Source organism: Tripterygium wilfordii, chromosome 14 (assembly GCF_013401445.1).
Source record: "Tripterygium wilfordii isolate XIE 37 chromosome 14, ASM1340144v1, whole genome shotgun sequence".
In the NCBI taxonomy this organism is placed as follows: Eukaryota; Viridiplantae; Streptophyta; class Magnoliopsida; order Celastrales; family Celastraceae; genus Tripterygium; species Tripterygium wilfordii.
Window position 1 is genome coordinate 5,199,837 of NC_052245.1, and position 17,305 is coordinate 5,217,141.

Here is a 17,305-nt window from a genome sequence, read left to right on the forward strand (position 1 = left end):
TCGACAGATGTGGGAGCTAAGGTGTTGTTTATAGGGGGAGGTATGGGCCTCCCTTAGTACCCAAGGTTTTCTAGTATGGGCTGGGAGGCCTTGGGTACAACCGACCTATATGGGTGGGTATTGGTTGGGCCTTGGGCAATGGTATCGGAGGGTACGATCTTGTTGTGCCTTCAACTTGGGGCCGTACCTACGGAGTGGCCGACCATGGTGCTCGACCCACGGGGGCAAGGGCCCTACGGAGGGGCCGATCATGGTGCTCTATCAATGTGGGCGTTGGTCTTGAAGGGAAGAGTATTGATAGGATTGTCCCACATAGGAAGATGTGGGAGCTAAGGTGTTGTTTATAGGGGGAGGTATGGGCCTCCCTTAGTACCCAAGGTTTTTTAATATGGGCTAGGAGGCCTTGGGTACAGCCGGCCCATATGGGTGGGTTTCGGTTGGGCCTTGGGTGCTGAACGTGTATGGACGTGACTCTATCAATGGTATCGAAGCGTACGATCTTATTGTGCCTTCAACTTGGGGCTGGACCTACTGAGTGGCCGGCCATGGTGCTCGACCCACGGGGGCAAGGGCCCTACGGAGGGGCCTGCCATGGTGCTCGACCAACGTGGGCGTTGGTCTTGAAGGGGAGGGTATTGATAGGATTGTCCCACAGGAGCTAAGATGTTGTTTATAGGGGGGAGGTATGGGCCTCCCTTATTACCCAAGATTTTCTAATATGGGCTAGGAGGCCTAGGGTACAGCTGACCCATATGGGTGGGTGTCGGTTGGGCCTTGGGTGCTGAGCTTGTATGGGCGCGACTCTATCAATAGTATCGGAGCATACAATATTGTTGTGCCTTCAACTTGGGGCCGCAGCTGCTGAGTGGCCTGTCATGGTGCTCGACCAACGTGGGCGTTGGTCTTGAAAATGAGGATATTGATAGGATTGTCCCACATCGGAAGATATGGGAGCTAAGGTGTTGTTTATAGGGGAAGGTATGGGCCTCCCTTAGTACCCAAGGTTTTCTAGTATGGGCTGGGAGGCCTTGGGTACAGTCGGCCCATATGGGTGGGTGTCGCCTATCTGGCTTGAGGTTTTTGATACTTGCTGTGATTAAAACCTGATTTTTGGATGTTGCTGGTCGGATTTCTGTTTACATTGATGATGAATAACTAAGATTTGGGTATGTGTGTGAGACTACACCTCTTATATGTGGTATGATTGGTTTGAGTTTGATTCATGATGTTCATCCTGGTTTGTGATTAGGTGCCTGATTCAAATGAGAAAGGGTGTGTTATTTTGTTTCTCTCTCGGTTTCTTGGTGTGCTTCGGTTTCTTTTAATCACTCAAAACCTTTGCTTGTGGATGGTTCGATTGTAATCAGTCAAATACATTTTGAAGAGCTCATTTGCTTCACTTTGATACGGGATTCTAGTAATGATAAGTGATTGTGTTATTAAAGATAAGATTGAAGTTCTGTTCATGTTTGTGTTGATTTTTTGGGTTCAAATCCTTGCTGGATCAGGTTTCATGTGCCTCTGTTTGAATATATGTATATGCGTGTATATATGTATGGTTTATGTGTGTATATATGTATATGATATGCACATTTATGTGTATATGAGTGTATTTGCCTGTTTGGCAGAGCAATTGACTCGGCGTTTCCGCTTAGCGAAACGCTTGAGTTCGATGCTCTGTCAAACGGAAGAGCGGGGTCAACGGATGCGGTAGTATCAAATAAGCTCCAAATAGGAGCTTATTAGACGCTATCGCCTTCGTTATAGGCGGAAGTAAAAAAAAAATTCAGGACTTATCACATTTCTGTCTTCTCTCTCTACACCCACCGATCTCCATCATCTTTCTCCTTTGATCCATTCAAGCGGCAAGCTCCATCTTCCCAAGCCTTCAATCGAGCTTCTTACTTGATTCGAGTTCGGTTTCATCTTCTGAAGAAACGTGTGGTTTCTTTCCTCTTCGCCAGTAAGGTCAGCATCCCGATTATTTCTTCGGTCGATTTTGAGTTTTGTTTTCTGTAATCTCGTACTGGATTTGATGGTATCTGTTATCCCATAATGGTTATCTCATTAGGAAAACTGCAATTGATTTCTAAAATCACTTGATCTGTGGCCATTTTCAGTGAATTAGGTTATGCACGTACAAAAAATAACCTAGGCAAGAGTAATGCTCGTACAGCCTGTGTTAGTAATTTGTTGTTCCATGTAAAATGTACTTGATAAACCGAGTTTCGCTTGGTAAATAAAACATTTTGCTCCTTGGTTTTAGATTTGTAATAAGCAAGATGTGCCTCGGTTATGGAAGGTGTAAGTGTGAATACTTAACGGGTATTGAATTAACTTCACTGCATCTTCCTTGAATTTCTCAAATCCAAAAGAAATCTTGTATGTCCAAGCATTGTTAAATGCTTATAATTGATTACCTACATATGGCCGGTGTTGTTGCACCTATTTTAACTATTGAAACTTATTTTCCCCCTTTTAATGAAATTATTTTACTAAAGTTGGATTCTATAATTACTCTTAAGAGTTCTTCTTCTTGTTTTTGATAATATGCTATATAGATGTGCCTCTGTTATGGAAGGTTTGCTATGCTAAGTACTTTTTTATATATTAATTGATTCGTATATGTATTTGATGCTTGGTAATTGCTTTGGTACTAACCCTCTGTTATTGATGTTCAGATCACTTACAATTCCCATCTTTAGGTATTACAAAAAATTCACTATAATGCATATTAATGGTCTATTTGATTCAAGCTGGTTAAGGGCATTTAGGACACCTATTTTCTGTTTTTGAAGAAGTAGTTGCATTCTTTATGAGTATTATTTGGCGCATACAGTTATGGAATAGCTATTATAAGGATTAGTGATGGATATTATCAAAACATTTGTTCTGCAGGGGACCTCATTCGTCTTAATTTGAAAATAGCCGCAGAGCATCGGGGACCTCAGGAGGTATTCAATCATGCACACTCATTGCTTCGAAATGTCATAGAAAGAACTTTTGGGGTAATAAAGAATAGGTGGCCGATTCTGAGAAATATGCGGTCATGCCCGTTCCTTATTCAAGTGGATATTGTGATAGCGTACATGGCACTTCACAATTATATTCGATTGAGGGTGACAAATGATGATGAGTTCACGGAAATTGATGAGGAACCAAGTTGTGCATATGAAGAAGCTCCTAGTGACAATGCTACTGCAGGGGATTCGGATATGCGTGATGACCAAACAATGATGCGTGTTGGGGATCTTATTGCAAACAAACTTGTCCGTCGGAGGGAGCGTAATTGATATTGTGGGCATATGTAAAATTATTTAAGTTTTAACTATTTGGAGTTGTGAGATTGTAATATGATACTTAATATTATTTTAATGTATGATTATATATGGTACATGAATTGTGTTAATTTTAAATTAGAAATTTTGTTTAAATTTAAAAAATTATATAAATTAATTTAAAAGAGAGATTATATATTTGTTTGACTAAAACAAAAAATAAAATTAATAAAAGTTGTTAAGACTATAAGATGAAAATCATTTGAACAATTATTAAATATTTGTATTATTAATTAAACAGTATAACCACTAGCGTTAGTTTTATTGTGCACCAAACACCTCGCAGCATATTTTACAACATAACCGCTAGAGTCAGCTTATATGTGCGCCAAACACCTCACAGCATATTACACAGCTTTAAGTTCAGCTTTTTTCCTACAGCATTTCCGCTAGCATTGAAAATCCAGTTTTCCGCTCTGCCAAACAAAGCCTATATATCCACGGTTTGTAGGCGTGTGTGCATATATGTATATATAGCATGTGTTTATACATGTATATAGCATGGTTCGGTGTATACAAGTGTATATGTGTATTTATATGCGTGGTTTGGCCATATATTGCATTATGGAATGTATGTTTATATGTGCATATGTATACTTGATGTGAATTTGATATCTTGATTATATCCGAGTATCCATTTGACCATTCTTTGTGTTTGATGTTGGGTTTGGACTGGGCTTGATCTTACTTGGGCAGATGGACGATTTAGAGGACTTAGGCCGAAGGGCATACTCGGAGGAATTGGGTTGGATTTGAGCATTGGCTATATTTGCATACTATTTGTATTTTATCTTTCTTTTTATTATTTTTATTTTGTACATAATTATAAAGTGTAAGCCTTGTAATAGGATAGAAAAATAGTGGATGTAAAATAGAAACGCATACATGATATTGTAGGGTGCTAGAAGCATATAGACATTAGGGATTGATTTTGTGAATGATGATTGCATTAGAATGCATGCTTAGGACTTTGAATTCTCACATTATGTCATGATTCCTAGATGAATGTTAGAATTGTTTGAATGCCATGAAAATAAACGCAACGCGTTAGCTTTAGAATTAATCCAAGCCGTCTCACCTTAATAAACACACTAAGGTTAAATTATGGAACCCTTATGTTTTGTTTAAATACCAAGGAGCCTTCAAGATATTGAGGTTCCAGTGACATTCATTCAAAACATTTGGATTTTGTGGAACTAGAAAACAAATATGTTTTTAGGGATTAGGAGAATTTATTTAAGAACTTAAAGGTGGGTATAAAGATATTTGACCCATTCAATGAGCCTTAAAAGAATTATTTATTTTCCTATGAAGAACATAATTGTAAGTAAGACTTGAATTGAACATTTTTTCCTTGATTGTGGGCTCTTTTGGTGTATCAACCAGTCTCCAAAAATTCCTTTTTCAAAAATATCAAAACCCACTCCAATGTGAGATTTTTCATCAATCCTTATCCAAATAGCCATTTTTCCAAACTTATCAAAACCACTCCAAGTGGGATTTTATCCAATCTTTGGCCAAGCCGAGAATGACTCCAATGATCCCGTGCACATATCTTTTCAAATTACCAAAACCACTCCAAGTGGGATTTTATCCAATCTTTGGTCAAGTCGGGAATGACTACAATGATCCCGTGCATCTTTTTTTCAAATCATCAAAACTCACTCCAAGTGAGATTTTTATTCATTTTTGGCTAAGCCGGGAATGGTCGTAGTGATTCTATACACCTTTTTTTCAAAACCACTCCAAGTGGATTTTTCATCACATTCCAATAAAACCCATCAAAATGGGATTTTCAAAAACAAATTAGAAGCAAATAGGAAAACATTCAAAGGTAACTGTTTTTGGAAGTTGTGGGGTGCCTAACCACTTTCTTCATGCTTAATAGACACTCTTACCTATTTTTCTCGTAGATCAAAATGGATGTCCAATTGCATTCTAAAAATCAATTGATGATGATTTCATTGTTTTTCATGTGAGTTGTTTCAACTTGTTTGTTTTCATGAGCCTTGATATTCTGTCAGGAAAAAAAAGATAAAAGGACACGTACGTCAGCTCATGAAGGCTAGCCAAGACGAGGCATTTAAAACATATATAATGACACAGACAATGAGAAACTCAAGCAGAAGCAACCGTAAAGATGGGAGAGCTACAGTATTATTATCCCTTCAACTCAAAACACACACACCCTTAACAGTACTAAGTCTACTGTTATGTTAATTTAGGCTAAGATTTGCCCTTTTTATATAATTTGGTTTTGTTTGAGTTACTAAGTATAAAATACTTTAAATATTTGCTGCAGTTGGGCAGCCATGAGTCCTATCTATGATGTAGTTACTTAATTCGTTTGGTAAAAACTATGACCTTACAAGTTTCCTACTAGGAGTCTAACTGCATATGGAATTAAGACAACCAGTATGTCTAGAAATAGGCATGCATTATAGAGTAATGCTTCATAAATGGACAGACAAAAGCTTTGGAGAAAATTTGAAACAATAATATCCCATCTTTTCAACAAAGCTCAAACAAAGGAGGGAACCCCTGCACACATAGACGTGTTTAATTTCCATTCATAATGCATGGACCCACACAAAAGCTGGTGGAATTTAATATAACAATATGTGCATGCCTTTGGTTTGAGCTAATGCTTCTCAACCCTCATTTAAAGAAATGAGTGTAACTTTAAATTACAAACACCAAGCACATTTTCTGCACCACATACAATTGCAGGCATTGCAAGACTTAACATCAAGAATTAAGGCTGCATTTCTAAATTTGGATCTGGATTCCATATGCATAATCAATTTGGAAACTAAGATGGCAATTTCAAAGGCCCGATGCTCAAATGAATAAATCCAATATAAAGAAAAGACTTCAAAATACAAAGGAATATAAATCCCCTCTTCTCCAAAGCATGCATGAGTCATATTTACGTACCATGATAATGTTTCTATATCAGTATAGATGTTAAATTACCAACACAATAAATAATTGAGATAGCATCAGTGACAAAATACTTAAATCAACTAAGAAAAACAATATACAGTGATCTCAGCTGATCTGAAGTCATAGATGATTGATTTTGATTATCGGGAGAATCATTCCCCGGTGTATGAAAACTGTCCGCACCCACAACACAAAGAAAGAACAACTTTCAAAATTATAAAAAAAAATAAAAATTGATTTAGTCAAGCAACACACTCAAATTGTAAATGAGAATGTTTATCGAGTACCTAAAGATATGGCATATATCGATAAGCTAACTAACCCATCTGAAGCCAGAGAGAGGAGTTAACGGGGAAGAAACAGAAGACGAAGAGCGAGAACCAATCATTTGAAGAATCACAACGCCTACGGTGTCTGATGTCAATTTGCTGCAGCTAATTGAAGGCATTTTATCCGAAAGTCAAATAACTCAGATCCCACTTCTTCAGGGAAGCTATGAAGTATGGAATGGGAAGAAAGTGAAGGAAACCTCAGACGAGCAAGAACGACAGTTGGTAGAAGGAATAACAAGCAGCCATTTTGAAGAAATTTCCAAAGATGTGCCATACAAAGCCAACAAGTCATTTTGTTGGTTTGCCATTGTGTTTGTTGCCAGCAGCAGAGCATTTGAACCTTCGATTATGACTAGCAGGAGCCAAAGGAGAGATTTCTAATCTCATATAAACGGGGAATAACCTTGTTGTCTTGTCCCCCACAGTATCTTATACACTCTGCTTTCCACCCTCATTAAAATGTCATGCCATGCTTTCCTCATATAGAAGATGAACCGTGAAGCATGCATGACCAGTCATTCCCCTCACACCAATCAGCCTCATGAAGGCAGTCATAACTTGCTAGGCTAGCAACCTAAACATCAAAGTCATACATGGCAGACAATTTTTATTGCAAAAGCAAGAAATTAAGGGACAAATCATTTTCAATATCCTGAAAAAAGAACCATGTAACGCCCATCAGGCATGTGATTTCATAAACATTAGGTTGAATAACTTACCCAATCCCGCTCCTGGAGATAACATAGGTAATAATGATAGCAGCTCTGCAACCAATATAAAAGCTAAGTGTTGGGCAGATATTTGAAGTGGTAAAAGAAACCATTCCCCATACACATAGCGTATGGAATTGACAGCAGGAGAAGACTGTGTTGTGGATTATAATCATCTACCCGCCAAAGAGTCATCACTGGAAGTGAACTTCTGCAATGGAAACTGCACAGCCACAATGTAACTAGGCTAAATAACCAGTCTGGCAACAATAACTGTATACCCTGTCACCCAATCAGAACATAATGTTGAGCTGCTTCAGCACCCAGCACCCAGCACCCTCAGCAAAGAAAATTCTAGTCGCCCTTCAAACTGCTTGGATTGATGCATATTCTTGGGAAAATCTTGAAATCCAAAACTCACAAGCAATATTTTATGGTCCACCTTAGAAAGAAAACGATGTTCTAGGCCTGACCTGCTAGCATATGCAATTGTCCTAGATGAATTTTTTTAGTATATTGACTCAATCAGATAACCAACCTACAGCACCTGAGTTTGTTCAATTAGTATTGGTGACTTATTTATATGCACAAGAAAATTTTCAGTTCAAGGCCAGGAGAAAGGCCTCAAGCAGCTCCCACGTTCATATTTCCACCATGAGATGCACATGTTGCTCCCTGCATCTTATGTTAGAGCCTCCTCAAGATGCATCGTTGCATGAAGGCATGAACATGCGAAGGGTTTTGACCCACTTCCGTTAAAACACTCTAAATTCTGTAAACCCTACACTTACCTGATAATAAATCATTGGAAATTGAGCCAATGTCTTTAACAAAATCTAGAAGGCCATCCGTCAATGACTCAATGTACACCAGAAAAATTAAAACCCTCAAAATATCTCAACTGAGCATCAATCGACGTCATATGCATCTGTGCTAAGGGGCATTATCAAGAAATGCAAAATCATCTTCTCCATATATATTTCAAATATTACAGCTTTGAGTGATGCAGTCACTATTACAATTACAAACTCAAATACTTGACAAAAATTTTAACCACCCATAAAAGATATGGTGCCTTAAATCCTACCCTTTACAAGGTACGAACAAAGACAAAATGTAAAACAGATCTTCCAATCAAATTTACAGCACCTACGAAATAAGTATTGCTCTTTGCACCAAGGCAATCATTTAATTTTGACAGTAAACTATAGTTGCTACCAAAGCAGCAACAGAATCAGTCAATCGTTGTGTCTCGGTAATCAAATTCAAGCGACAAAGAAGATGAAGATCATCAGGAAAATTATAATAATGGCAAATATCTTGATCAAAAGCCACCTATTTGATGATATGCTGTTCAGATGCCTCAGTAGGGAATTGCGAGCACCTTCAACATTTGCCAACGACTCATCCATGTTGTCATCAATCCTGATTACATCATACCAGAATATTTACTACTTAACATCAAAATTTTAATTCAAAGAAAAACATGAACTCCAGTCACAAGTCCAAAGATTAAGCCTATTAGTCAAAATAAAAAATTCAATAAGTAAAAAACTTCAACCTCTGGAGCTCCATACATAAAACAACAAATTTTGAGACGAAACTAACGTACCTGATAGCCACTTCGCCTTGGTGCGCAACCATGGTGGCCAAATGTGTAAAGATCCCACTGAGTTCTGATATCGTGGATTCTACGTTGTGAAGAGCAACTGCTCGACTTTGGGCATAATTCTCCTGCCTTGGAACTACCTGCTGTAACATAGAGACTTCCATATGATGGGTTGGGGCGCTGTCTGCGGCTGGCCGTCGTCTATTCAAGAAAGTCCAGGATAATACATCTAGTATAAGAATCCAGGTATAATTGAATGCTTAGATACGGCAAGCAGACAACTACTACACAAGTAAAAAAGGCAACTGGAGATTTGACAGCTGTGGCAGAGACAAAATTCAACTAGATCCCAACAAAACATCAAAAGAAAATTAGTAATTAGACAGAAGGATCAATGGAGTACAATCCATCTGAGAAATTGATAGCTTTTAAGTCAAATAACTAATTGAACAGTTAATGTGAGCTTGATATAACTTGCTGATGTTCAAGTAGCTGGAATAGCTTGGAAGTAAGGTGTCGCGCAAAATCAGGTTGGCATACCTCTTTTGGTACAGCAGCCTAGATTGAAATTGGCAACCTTCCTTTACTTCTTAACATCTCTAATGGAAGGCAAAAGCAGAAAAAATGGGGGGAAAAACTTTGATATGATGCAAATTGCTAAAACTTTGATTGGCAAATGCAAACACTTCATAAATAGTTGAAATTCTTGGTGGTAGGTGTTTCAGGATAAATCGTGATAATGCAAGGGGGAGAAATGTTGGTGGACTATCCATTTTAAGCCTGGCAAAATGTAAATTATTTTATTGATATATTTATTGTTCATTTGTGAATTCCAAGTCATCAAGTTTGAGGTTAAAATGGGTGAAAGCCATGAAATTACAGCAGCCTCCAAACCAAAGATAGCAGAAAGCATAATTGATAAAAATAATTGTAAGCCTCAAACTTGATAATTGAATTCACAGAGGGAAAAATGCACACCTTAATTGGTTGCCAACTTGAACTCCACCGGTGGGCAATCTGATTACAGAGGGAAAAGAGTTAGAAAAAAAATCAGCAATTGTAGACAGGTCAAACATTTAAAAGAAAATGTAGTAAGAACTGAACGATACTTGGAATTCAAAATTAGACAGGACAGAAATGTAGTGAACCTTAGCCAAATAAAATTTTACGGAACAAAAAAGTTCTGGTGAGATCATATGTATGACCCACTGGGCTTCAGCCTAAGACAGTAAATGAAGATATGAGAAGTATTTTTCAGTTGATTGAATATTGTCCCCTCTTCATTTACTGTATCAATCTCGTTCGCATGCTTAGCAGCCTAATAATGTTCTTTCCTTTGTTTGTTTCCATAAGTAAGCTCTTTACCCTAACCCCAAATTTCTAAGAGGACGCTTGGTTGCACGTTTGACTAGGGAATGAATGAAAATTCCCGGGAATAGGGTGCATTACTGAGTTAAAATACTCTTCTAAGGACAGGAATGGGAGTGCTTATTCCCTACGGAATAGGAATGACCATTCCTCTCTCCAAGAAGGGAATGGTCATTCCCCCTGGAATGGTCAACCATACTTTTGGCTACAAATATTGTTTCCTTCATCATTCTCATTCTCATTCCTATCTAAATCAAAATAACATTTTATTATTCATTCCAGTTCCCGTTCCCATTCCCATTTCCCTCTCCATTCCCTTTGACAACCAAACGCGCTCTGAGACATTGTAAAGAAAGACATGAGAAATACTATACAGTTGCTTTAACTATTGTTCACTCTACATTATATGCATCAATCTAACCCACATGCTTCACAGGGCCTGGGAACATCTTTCTTTCTGTTGTTTGTTTGCATACCTAAGCTTCTTCTTTTTCACATAACGAACCTTACAATTGATAACTACAGAAAAGATGTGAATTTTATGTGTACAGATACAATTTTTATACCTATGCAGTGAATTCAACAATCAAGATCCTTGAAGCAGCACATTTTGCATAAATAAAGGAGCATCTGATAAGTTGTAAGTGCACGAAGGCCAATTGCTTTCATCATTAGAAGTATGAAATGGACATCGAAGTTTTCCTAATATACTTGGAGACATATTTCTCTCCAAAAACTCTAATTGGCAACAATAAATTATAATTTTCCTTTTTTTGTGTTCCAATTTGGAGGATGGCAGTATTTCAAAGGAATTAAGACAAATTTTGGAATCTTAATTTATATCTTAATACAGCACTTAAATCAACTAAAGCTATTAATGTAGAGCACATAAGATAGTAGCATGCTAAATTGCATAATTTATCTTTTAACTCCTATAAATTAAAGATAAAAGTGATATTGGCATATGTCCATAAGCTGACTCTTCAGTGTGACCAAATCAGAGCGAAATGTTGAGCTATTGGAAGAATGAGTGGTTGATGATTATATAATATATCAAAGACCATGGTAGGTTTTAGTGCACCTGATTGCACCTGCCTCCTTGATAACATTTTTAAGAAGGGCAAATACTCACGCTAATGGTTGAGAACTCTCGAGGGCATTTGATGAACTTGACCATGGAGCAGGTTCAGAAACAATTTTGGCTTGATGCGGAAATGGATTCTCTTTCAAAGCATTTTTAGAAAATATTTGCTTTCTGTTTTCATGAGCCTTGATATTCTGTCAGAAACATGAAACTCAAGACAATGAGAAACTCAAGAAGGCTAGCCAAGTTGAGTCACTTAAAATATAATGACACAGACAATGAGAAACTCAAGACAGAAGCAACCGTAAAGATGAAAGAGCCACAGTATTATTATCCAAAATAGATGTATGCAAACTAAGGTTATTAGCATACTCAAATATTGTGTTTGATTTGGGATGAAAAAAAGGGGTGAAAATTCAGGTGTTAGGTTTTCCGGAATAGAACTTAGGGATTAACAAAATTGTTAATTATGTTCAGTTAAACACAGTAACTGTAAATCTGAACGAAATTAACTATTTGTCTTAATAGGTTAGAAATGTCTAACTTTTCTTATATTCTTGTTATACTCGCATTTTTGGTGAATTTTATGTCAATTCATGTCTTTTAATATGTCAAGAAATTGAGTGATAACAAAATATAAATGATTTTAAAATGGTAAGAAAGTGAATCAATTGTTTACCCCCTTCACCCTAGACTCCCCAAAGGTAATGTTTAACTTTAACCCCAATGTGAGGGTACACATCAGTGGACTGGAAAGTTAAACAGTGTACTTTAAGTGTTTAAAAGAACTGAGATGCTAGCCCCCCTTCACCTCAAAACAAACACACCCTTAACGGTACTAAGTCTTACTGTTAAGTTCATTTAGGCTAGGATTTGCCCCTTTTATATAATTTGTTTTGGTTAAGTTTACAAGTATAAAATACTTCAAATATTTCTTGCAGTTTGGCAGCCATGAGTCGTATCTATGATTTAGTTACTTAATTCGTTTTCATTGTACCAAATACTGGTTAAAACTATGAACTTACAAGTTTCCTATTAGGAGTTTAACTGCATATAGAATTTAGACAACCAGTATGTCTATAAATATGCATGCATTATAAAATAATGCTACATAAATGGACAGACAAAAGCTTTGGAGAAAATTTAAAATGATAATATTCTATGAGATTGAATGATGTAATAGGATGACTAAAATCTTATCTCTTCCCTTCCTTTCTACACTGTCTAATCAAAATACAAATAAAAACAAATCTAAACACATTAAATTTGATTTATACTCCATTGAATTCTCAAATTTTCTTTGTTCAAGACCAAAGCTATTCAACCTCAACTAAGTATAAATTGCCAAAAATTCCAAAAATGTTCCACAATTATTCAAAAATAATGTTTACAACAATCTATAGCAGCCACAATAAGTTCAATTTCTTCAAAATTTTGAGAAACAACAGTGAAACAACCCTGTCATCCTTTATTTATAAGTTAACACTAACCTCTGTTCTTGTAGTTAACACATTGTGAAGTTCTTTTGTAGCTCCCATTAGCCTGCCCTTCAGGTCATCAAAAACAGTAGTTGAATGAACAGCTCTATCTTCGGAATAATTTCCATCAGCAATCTCCATGCTTTGAAGGGTTTGGAGATCTGAAAGAGCTGTCTCCAGAGCTTTAATATCATTCCTTATCAATGAAGTCAATTCCTGTATTTCGACAATTGGATCATCAAACATTGACGACCTTTTAGCCACTGCACATTGGCACAAATTTCAAAAGAAATCAAGGATCAGATTAACATCTTATAATTCTACACTGGCAGTCTGACAGACATTGTAAACACACTTAAGAACATAGGATATCAAAATATTCGCATTCAATAGATGTATCTGAGTTTATATCATGGAAATCCAACACCAAAGCAAGCCAAGGAGACAGAATCTAGACTTACAGACCAATATATAGAAATCTCCTGAGTAAGGTAAACTCAGTTGGGCCATGGCATAAGAATCTAGCAAGTTGAAACTACAAATTATTCAAATATCGATTATGTAGCACGATTAAGAAAGATTAGCATCGCACTTACATCTTCTTTTCTATTCATTTTCTTCCTACATTTTCTCAGATACCAAACATAGTAGTATAAACTTCAAATCAACAAGAAGTATAGTCAGTAGAGAAAGGTGAGAAATCACATTTTGCGAGCCTGGAAATCTTCAGAGAAGTTTCGTGGACGCCCAGCCCGATTCGAGAGGCCTTCTTGTTGAATTCGGATCTGGAAGAGAGTGAAACAGGTGGCAATTTCGGATCATTTTGAGCTTGATTGACAGATGCTACACCTCCGATCCTCTTCAGAATGGTCGTCAGTGAGTGAAACTCCGCCGTGCGATCCCGGAGCGTGGAGGCCATTTGGTGATCTGAAGGAAGAATCAAAGGCCCCTCCTCAGATAGCAACCGTTGCCGGGGAAACAGTTCGGTGCTTTATATTTGATATGGGTTGGGCCTGTTGATGGGTTGAAGATTTCAATCATGATTGGGCTTGAACAACCCAGACTTTGCCTCTTAAATATCACAACTGGGCTGGATAATAACAAAGGCCCATTTTAGTTCTTGACATTAGATCTCCAACAAAGAACAAATAGCAACCGTACGATCTAGGTCTACTGAAAACCCAACCATTTCCGTTTCTCGACTATTAAAGGCCACCAAACCGTCTGATACTTCGTCCTACCTGCCTCCCCTCGCCCTAGGGTTTTTATCTTTCAACTTCCAGTATAGTAGCAGAAACTGGAGGTTAAAGTGACGGCGCCGCTCTGCTGTCCGCCTTGACGGAGCTATAGCGTGTCTTGGCCCTCAGTTTTGCCACTCTCTCCTTCGTTGTCAATAGTTCTTTTAGATAGCTTTTGCTTAATCTCAAGTGCGTCAAATCAGAACCAGATATGGTGAACAAGCCCTCCAAAGCAGACAAGAAGCTCGCTTATGATGCGAAGCTGTGCAAGTTGCTGGACGACTACAGCCAGATCCTAATTGTGGCGGCTGACAATGTCGGATCGAACCAGCTCCAGAACATCCGCCAGGGTCTCCGCGGTGACTCAGTCGTCCTGATGGGAAAGAATACCATGATGAAGCGTTCTATCCGTATCCACGCCGAGAATACCGGCAACAATGCTTTCTTGAACCTCATCCCTCTGCTCCAGGTCTTACCTACCCCCGATTGCCGTTAGTGAGACGTTAGTTTGTTTCTTTTGCGTTCTATGTTTTTGATTTGTTTGTTTGGTTTTGTATGTGAGGCAGGGAAATGTCGGGCTGATTTTTACTAAAGGTGATCTGAAGGAAGTAAGCGAGGAGGTTGCCAAGTACAAGGTACAGTGGCCTATTCCCTTGCTTTATACATTTATTTTATTTGTATTATGGTGTCCTTGTGTGCGGTTGAGATTTTCCGTTTCACTGTTTTAGTTTAGTATTAAGCTCGGTAAGTCTGGATTTTTCTAGGAGACTATGGTGAATGTTAGAGGAGAGTACCAAAAATATACTGTTTGGTTTTTGGAAGTTTAAAGTGAAATTCATATCCATCATTAAGGGTCTTACCAACAAAGTAAATGAGAGAATTAAGTGTTTCAGGTTTTTCAAATAACTTCACTCCTAATCGAAAGTTTTATGGGGGTGGAAGAATGTGGCAGCTATGAAACACTTGCATTATTGTAGAAATACTGATTGTTTCTTTAATAATTATCACCGCTCTGAATCTTAACCCTGCTATAAAAGTAGTGATTGTTTTTCATTTATTTTAACCGACTCAAACAGTTCTTAAAAATTAAAATTTTATGGTTATGGACATTTAAACAATTGTAGACTAAACTGCTATAGTATGTTTTTTGTGTAATGCTTCGCTGCATTGATGACAGGAAACGAATTTAAATGTATTGTTCATTCTGATACTTTTTTTTTTTTTTCTTTTTGCAAAGATATACAATTTTTTTTTGGGCCTGAAAATAATATTTGGATTTTGGAAAGACTGCATAACATCTAACTGGGTGGAGAATGCACACTTCCCTTGTTACTTTCTCTACCTTTTGTTTCCCCTCCCAAAGTGCTTGTTTTAACCTATATATGAAAGTTTCTTTGACTACTAATGATTTAGTCGCATCTCTGCATCTGATAGTATTTTGTGGGAATTTACCTGAGCATAGAACATAATATGGAGCACTTGGACCGGTAAATTGAGTCTGATGTTTATGTAATACAGTTTTAAGTATATTGAAGAAGTTTTTAAAGTTGTTCACAAGGTTTGATGGATGTAAATATTATCTGAAAACCACTGGTTTAGAAACTTTAGGAGAATCCCTAGAGAAGCTTCATATGTATGTACTGTTTGATTCGCAATTTAAATCATTTAGCAGAATGGCGACTGTTCTGCTAGTTTTATTGACTGTTGTTACCTGTTTATGGTAAATTTCAGTTGTTATTTAGATTTCGTGGTTTATTATGGCCTGTTGTCTAAATTTGCTAATGCGAGTTTCTTTCTACTTGAACAGGTTGGAGCTCCTGCTCGTGTTGGTTTGGTTGCTCCTATCGATGTGGTTGTTCCTCCTGGAAACACTGGGCTCGATCCGTCTCAGACTTCTTTCTTCCAGGTCTGTTTTTTCATTTTCCTATGAAGTTCCCCCCTTGAGGCTTGGCTTCAGTATGGTGTTCAAGTTCTGCTTACATTCCATCAAAATTACAGGTTCTCAACATTCCTACCAAGATTAACAAGGGTACTGTTGAAATCATCACTCCTGTGGAGCTTATCAAGAAGGGTGACAAGGTTGGCTCTTCTGAGGCAGCCTTGCTTGCGAAGCTTGGGATTAGGCCCTTCTCATATGGTCTCATTGTTCAATCCGTGTATGATAATGGATCTGTCTTCAATCCAGAGGTGCTCAATCTCACAGAGGAGGACCTTATTGAGAAGTTTGCAATTGGTGTCTCCATGGTCAATGCGTTGTCCCTTGCCATCTCATTCCCATCCCTGGCAGCTGCACCAATTATGTTTGTGAATGCCTACAAGAATGTTCTGGCTATTGCGCTTGAAACTGATTATCCCTTACCTCAGGCAGAGGAAATAAAGGAATATCTGAAGGTTTGTATTTCATGCATGTCTATTCAGGTTTACTTTGTTGTCCAATCACTGTCCTTATTTTAATTATATATTTTTTTATGCAGGATCCAAGCAAGTTTGCTGCAGCCGTTGCTCCTGCTGCGGCTGCTTCTGATGGGGTCCCTGCTGCTGCTGCCAAGCAAGAGGAGAAGGCACCAGAGCCAGAGGAGGAGTCTGATGAGGAGATGGGTCTTGGTCTTTTTGACGATTAGTTCAAGTGTGTTTGTTTATGGAACTTTTGACAATGATTTTGTTTTGATATTGAATCATAGATATCATGGGTTTCATAAATTCGGATATTTGGATGCTTCTATACTGCTATTGTTTAATTTAGTTTGACATTATTTAACTATTTATTTTGCAGTTTCTTTTCCATTCAATCTTCGTGTTTCTAAGTTAGGCTTGGTCTTTCTTAAATTATTGCTGTCTGAAAGAAATTGCAAGGCCGTAATGGGTATCATAGATTATATTGATCTGGTATGTGTTGGATGCTCTTGGGTTCTGCTTTCTTCTGCAAAGAAAAATTTATTTGTGCTGGTGACTAAGTTGTGGTTGAAGCTGTGGTTCTGGCTTTGGATTTGGAATGTCAGAGATTTTTATGCGTTGTTGATTGTGATAATCAACTACATCTTATGTTTTATGAAGAAATGGTAAGAAGTTTCCTGATTAACTGTAATCCTAAGTTATTTTGATCATGGGGTGCTTTGGTGATTTGAACAAACCAAGCACTCGCTTAATATGACAGGTGATGGCGCTCTGTTAGTTTGCTATTTTGCTAAAACAAATATCCGTA

At 37.6% G+C, this 17,305-nt stretch overlaps 2 protein-coding genes across 2 annotated transcripts; one reads left to right on the top strand and one right to left on the bottom strand.

Moving 5' to 3' along the window:
- Positions 1 to 8,269: 8,269 nt before the first annotated feature.
- On the bottom strand, positions 8,270 to 13,835 carry LOC120015002 (syntaxin-31). Its single transcript, XM_038867173.1, has 6 exons — positions 13,571 to 13,835; positions 12,878 to 13,128; positions 11,436 to 11,581; positions 9,914 to 9,952; positions 8,939 to 9,136; positions 8,270 to 8,751 (listed from the first exon to the last, which is right to left on the bottom strand). The coding sequence occupies exons 1-6, from the start codon at positions 13,782 to 13,784 to the stop codon at positions 8,592 to 8,594; spliced, it is 1,008 nt and encodes a 335-aa protein (XP_038723101.1). The 5' UTR covers positions 13,785 to 13,835; the 3' UTR covers positions 8,270 to 8,591.
- A 251-nt stretch (positions 13,836 to 14,086) lies between these two features.
- On the top strand, positions 14,087 to 16,892 carry LOC120015003 (60S acidic ribosomal protein P0-like). The gene is made up of 5 exons (XM_038867175.1): positions 14,087 to 14,572; positions 14,670 to 14,738; positions 15,911 to 16,009; positions 16,102 to 16,494; positions 16,578 to 16,892. Exons 1-5 carry the CDS (start codon positions 14,315 to 14,317, stop codon positions 16,722 to 16,724), a joined length of 966 nt encoding a protein of 321 aa, XP_038723103.1. The 5' UTR covers positions 14,087 to 14,314; the 3' UTR covers positions 16,725 to 16,892.
- Positions 16,893 to 17,305: the final 413 nt, after the last annotated feature.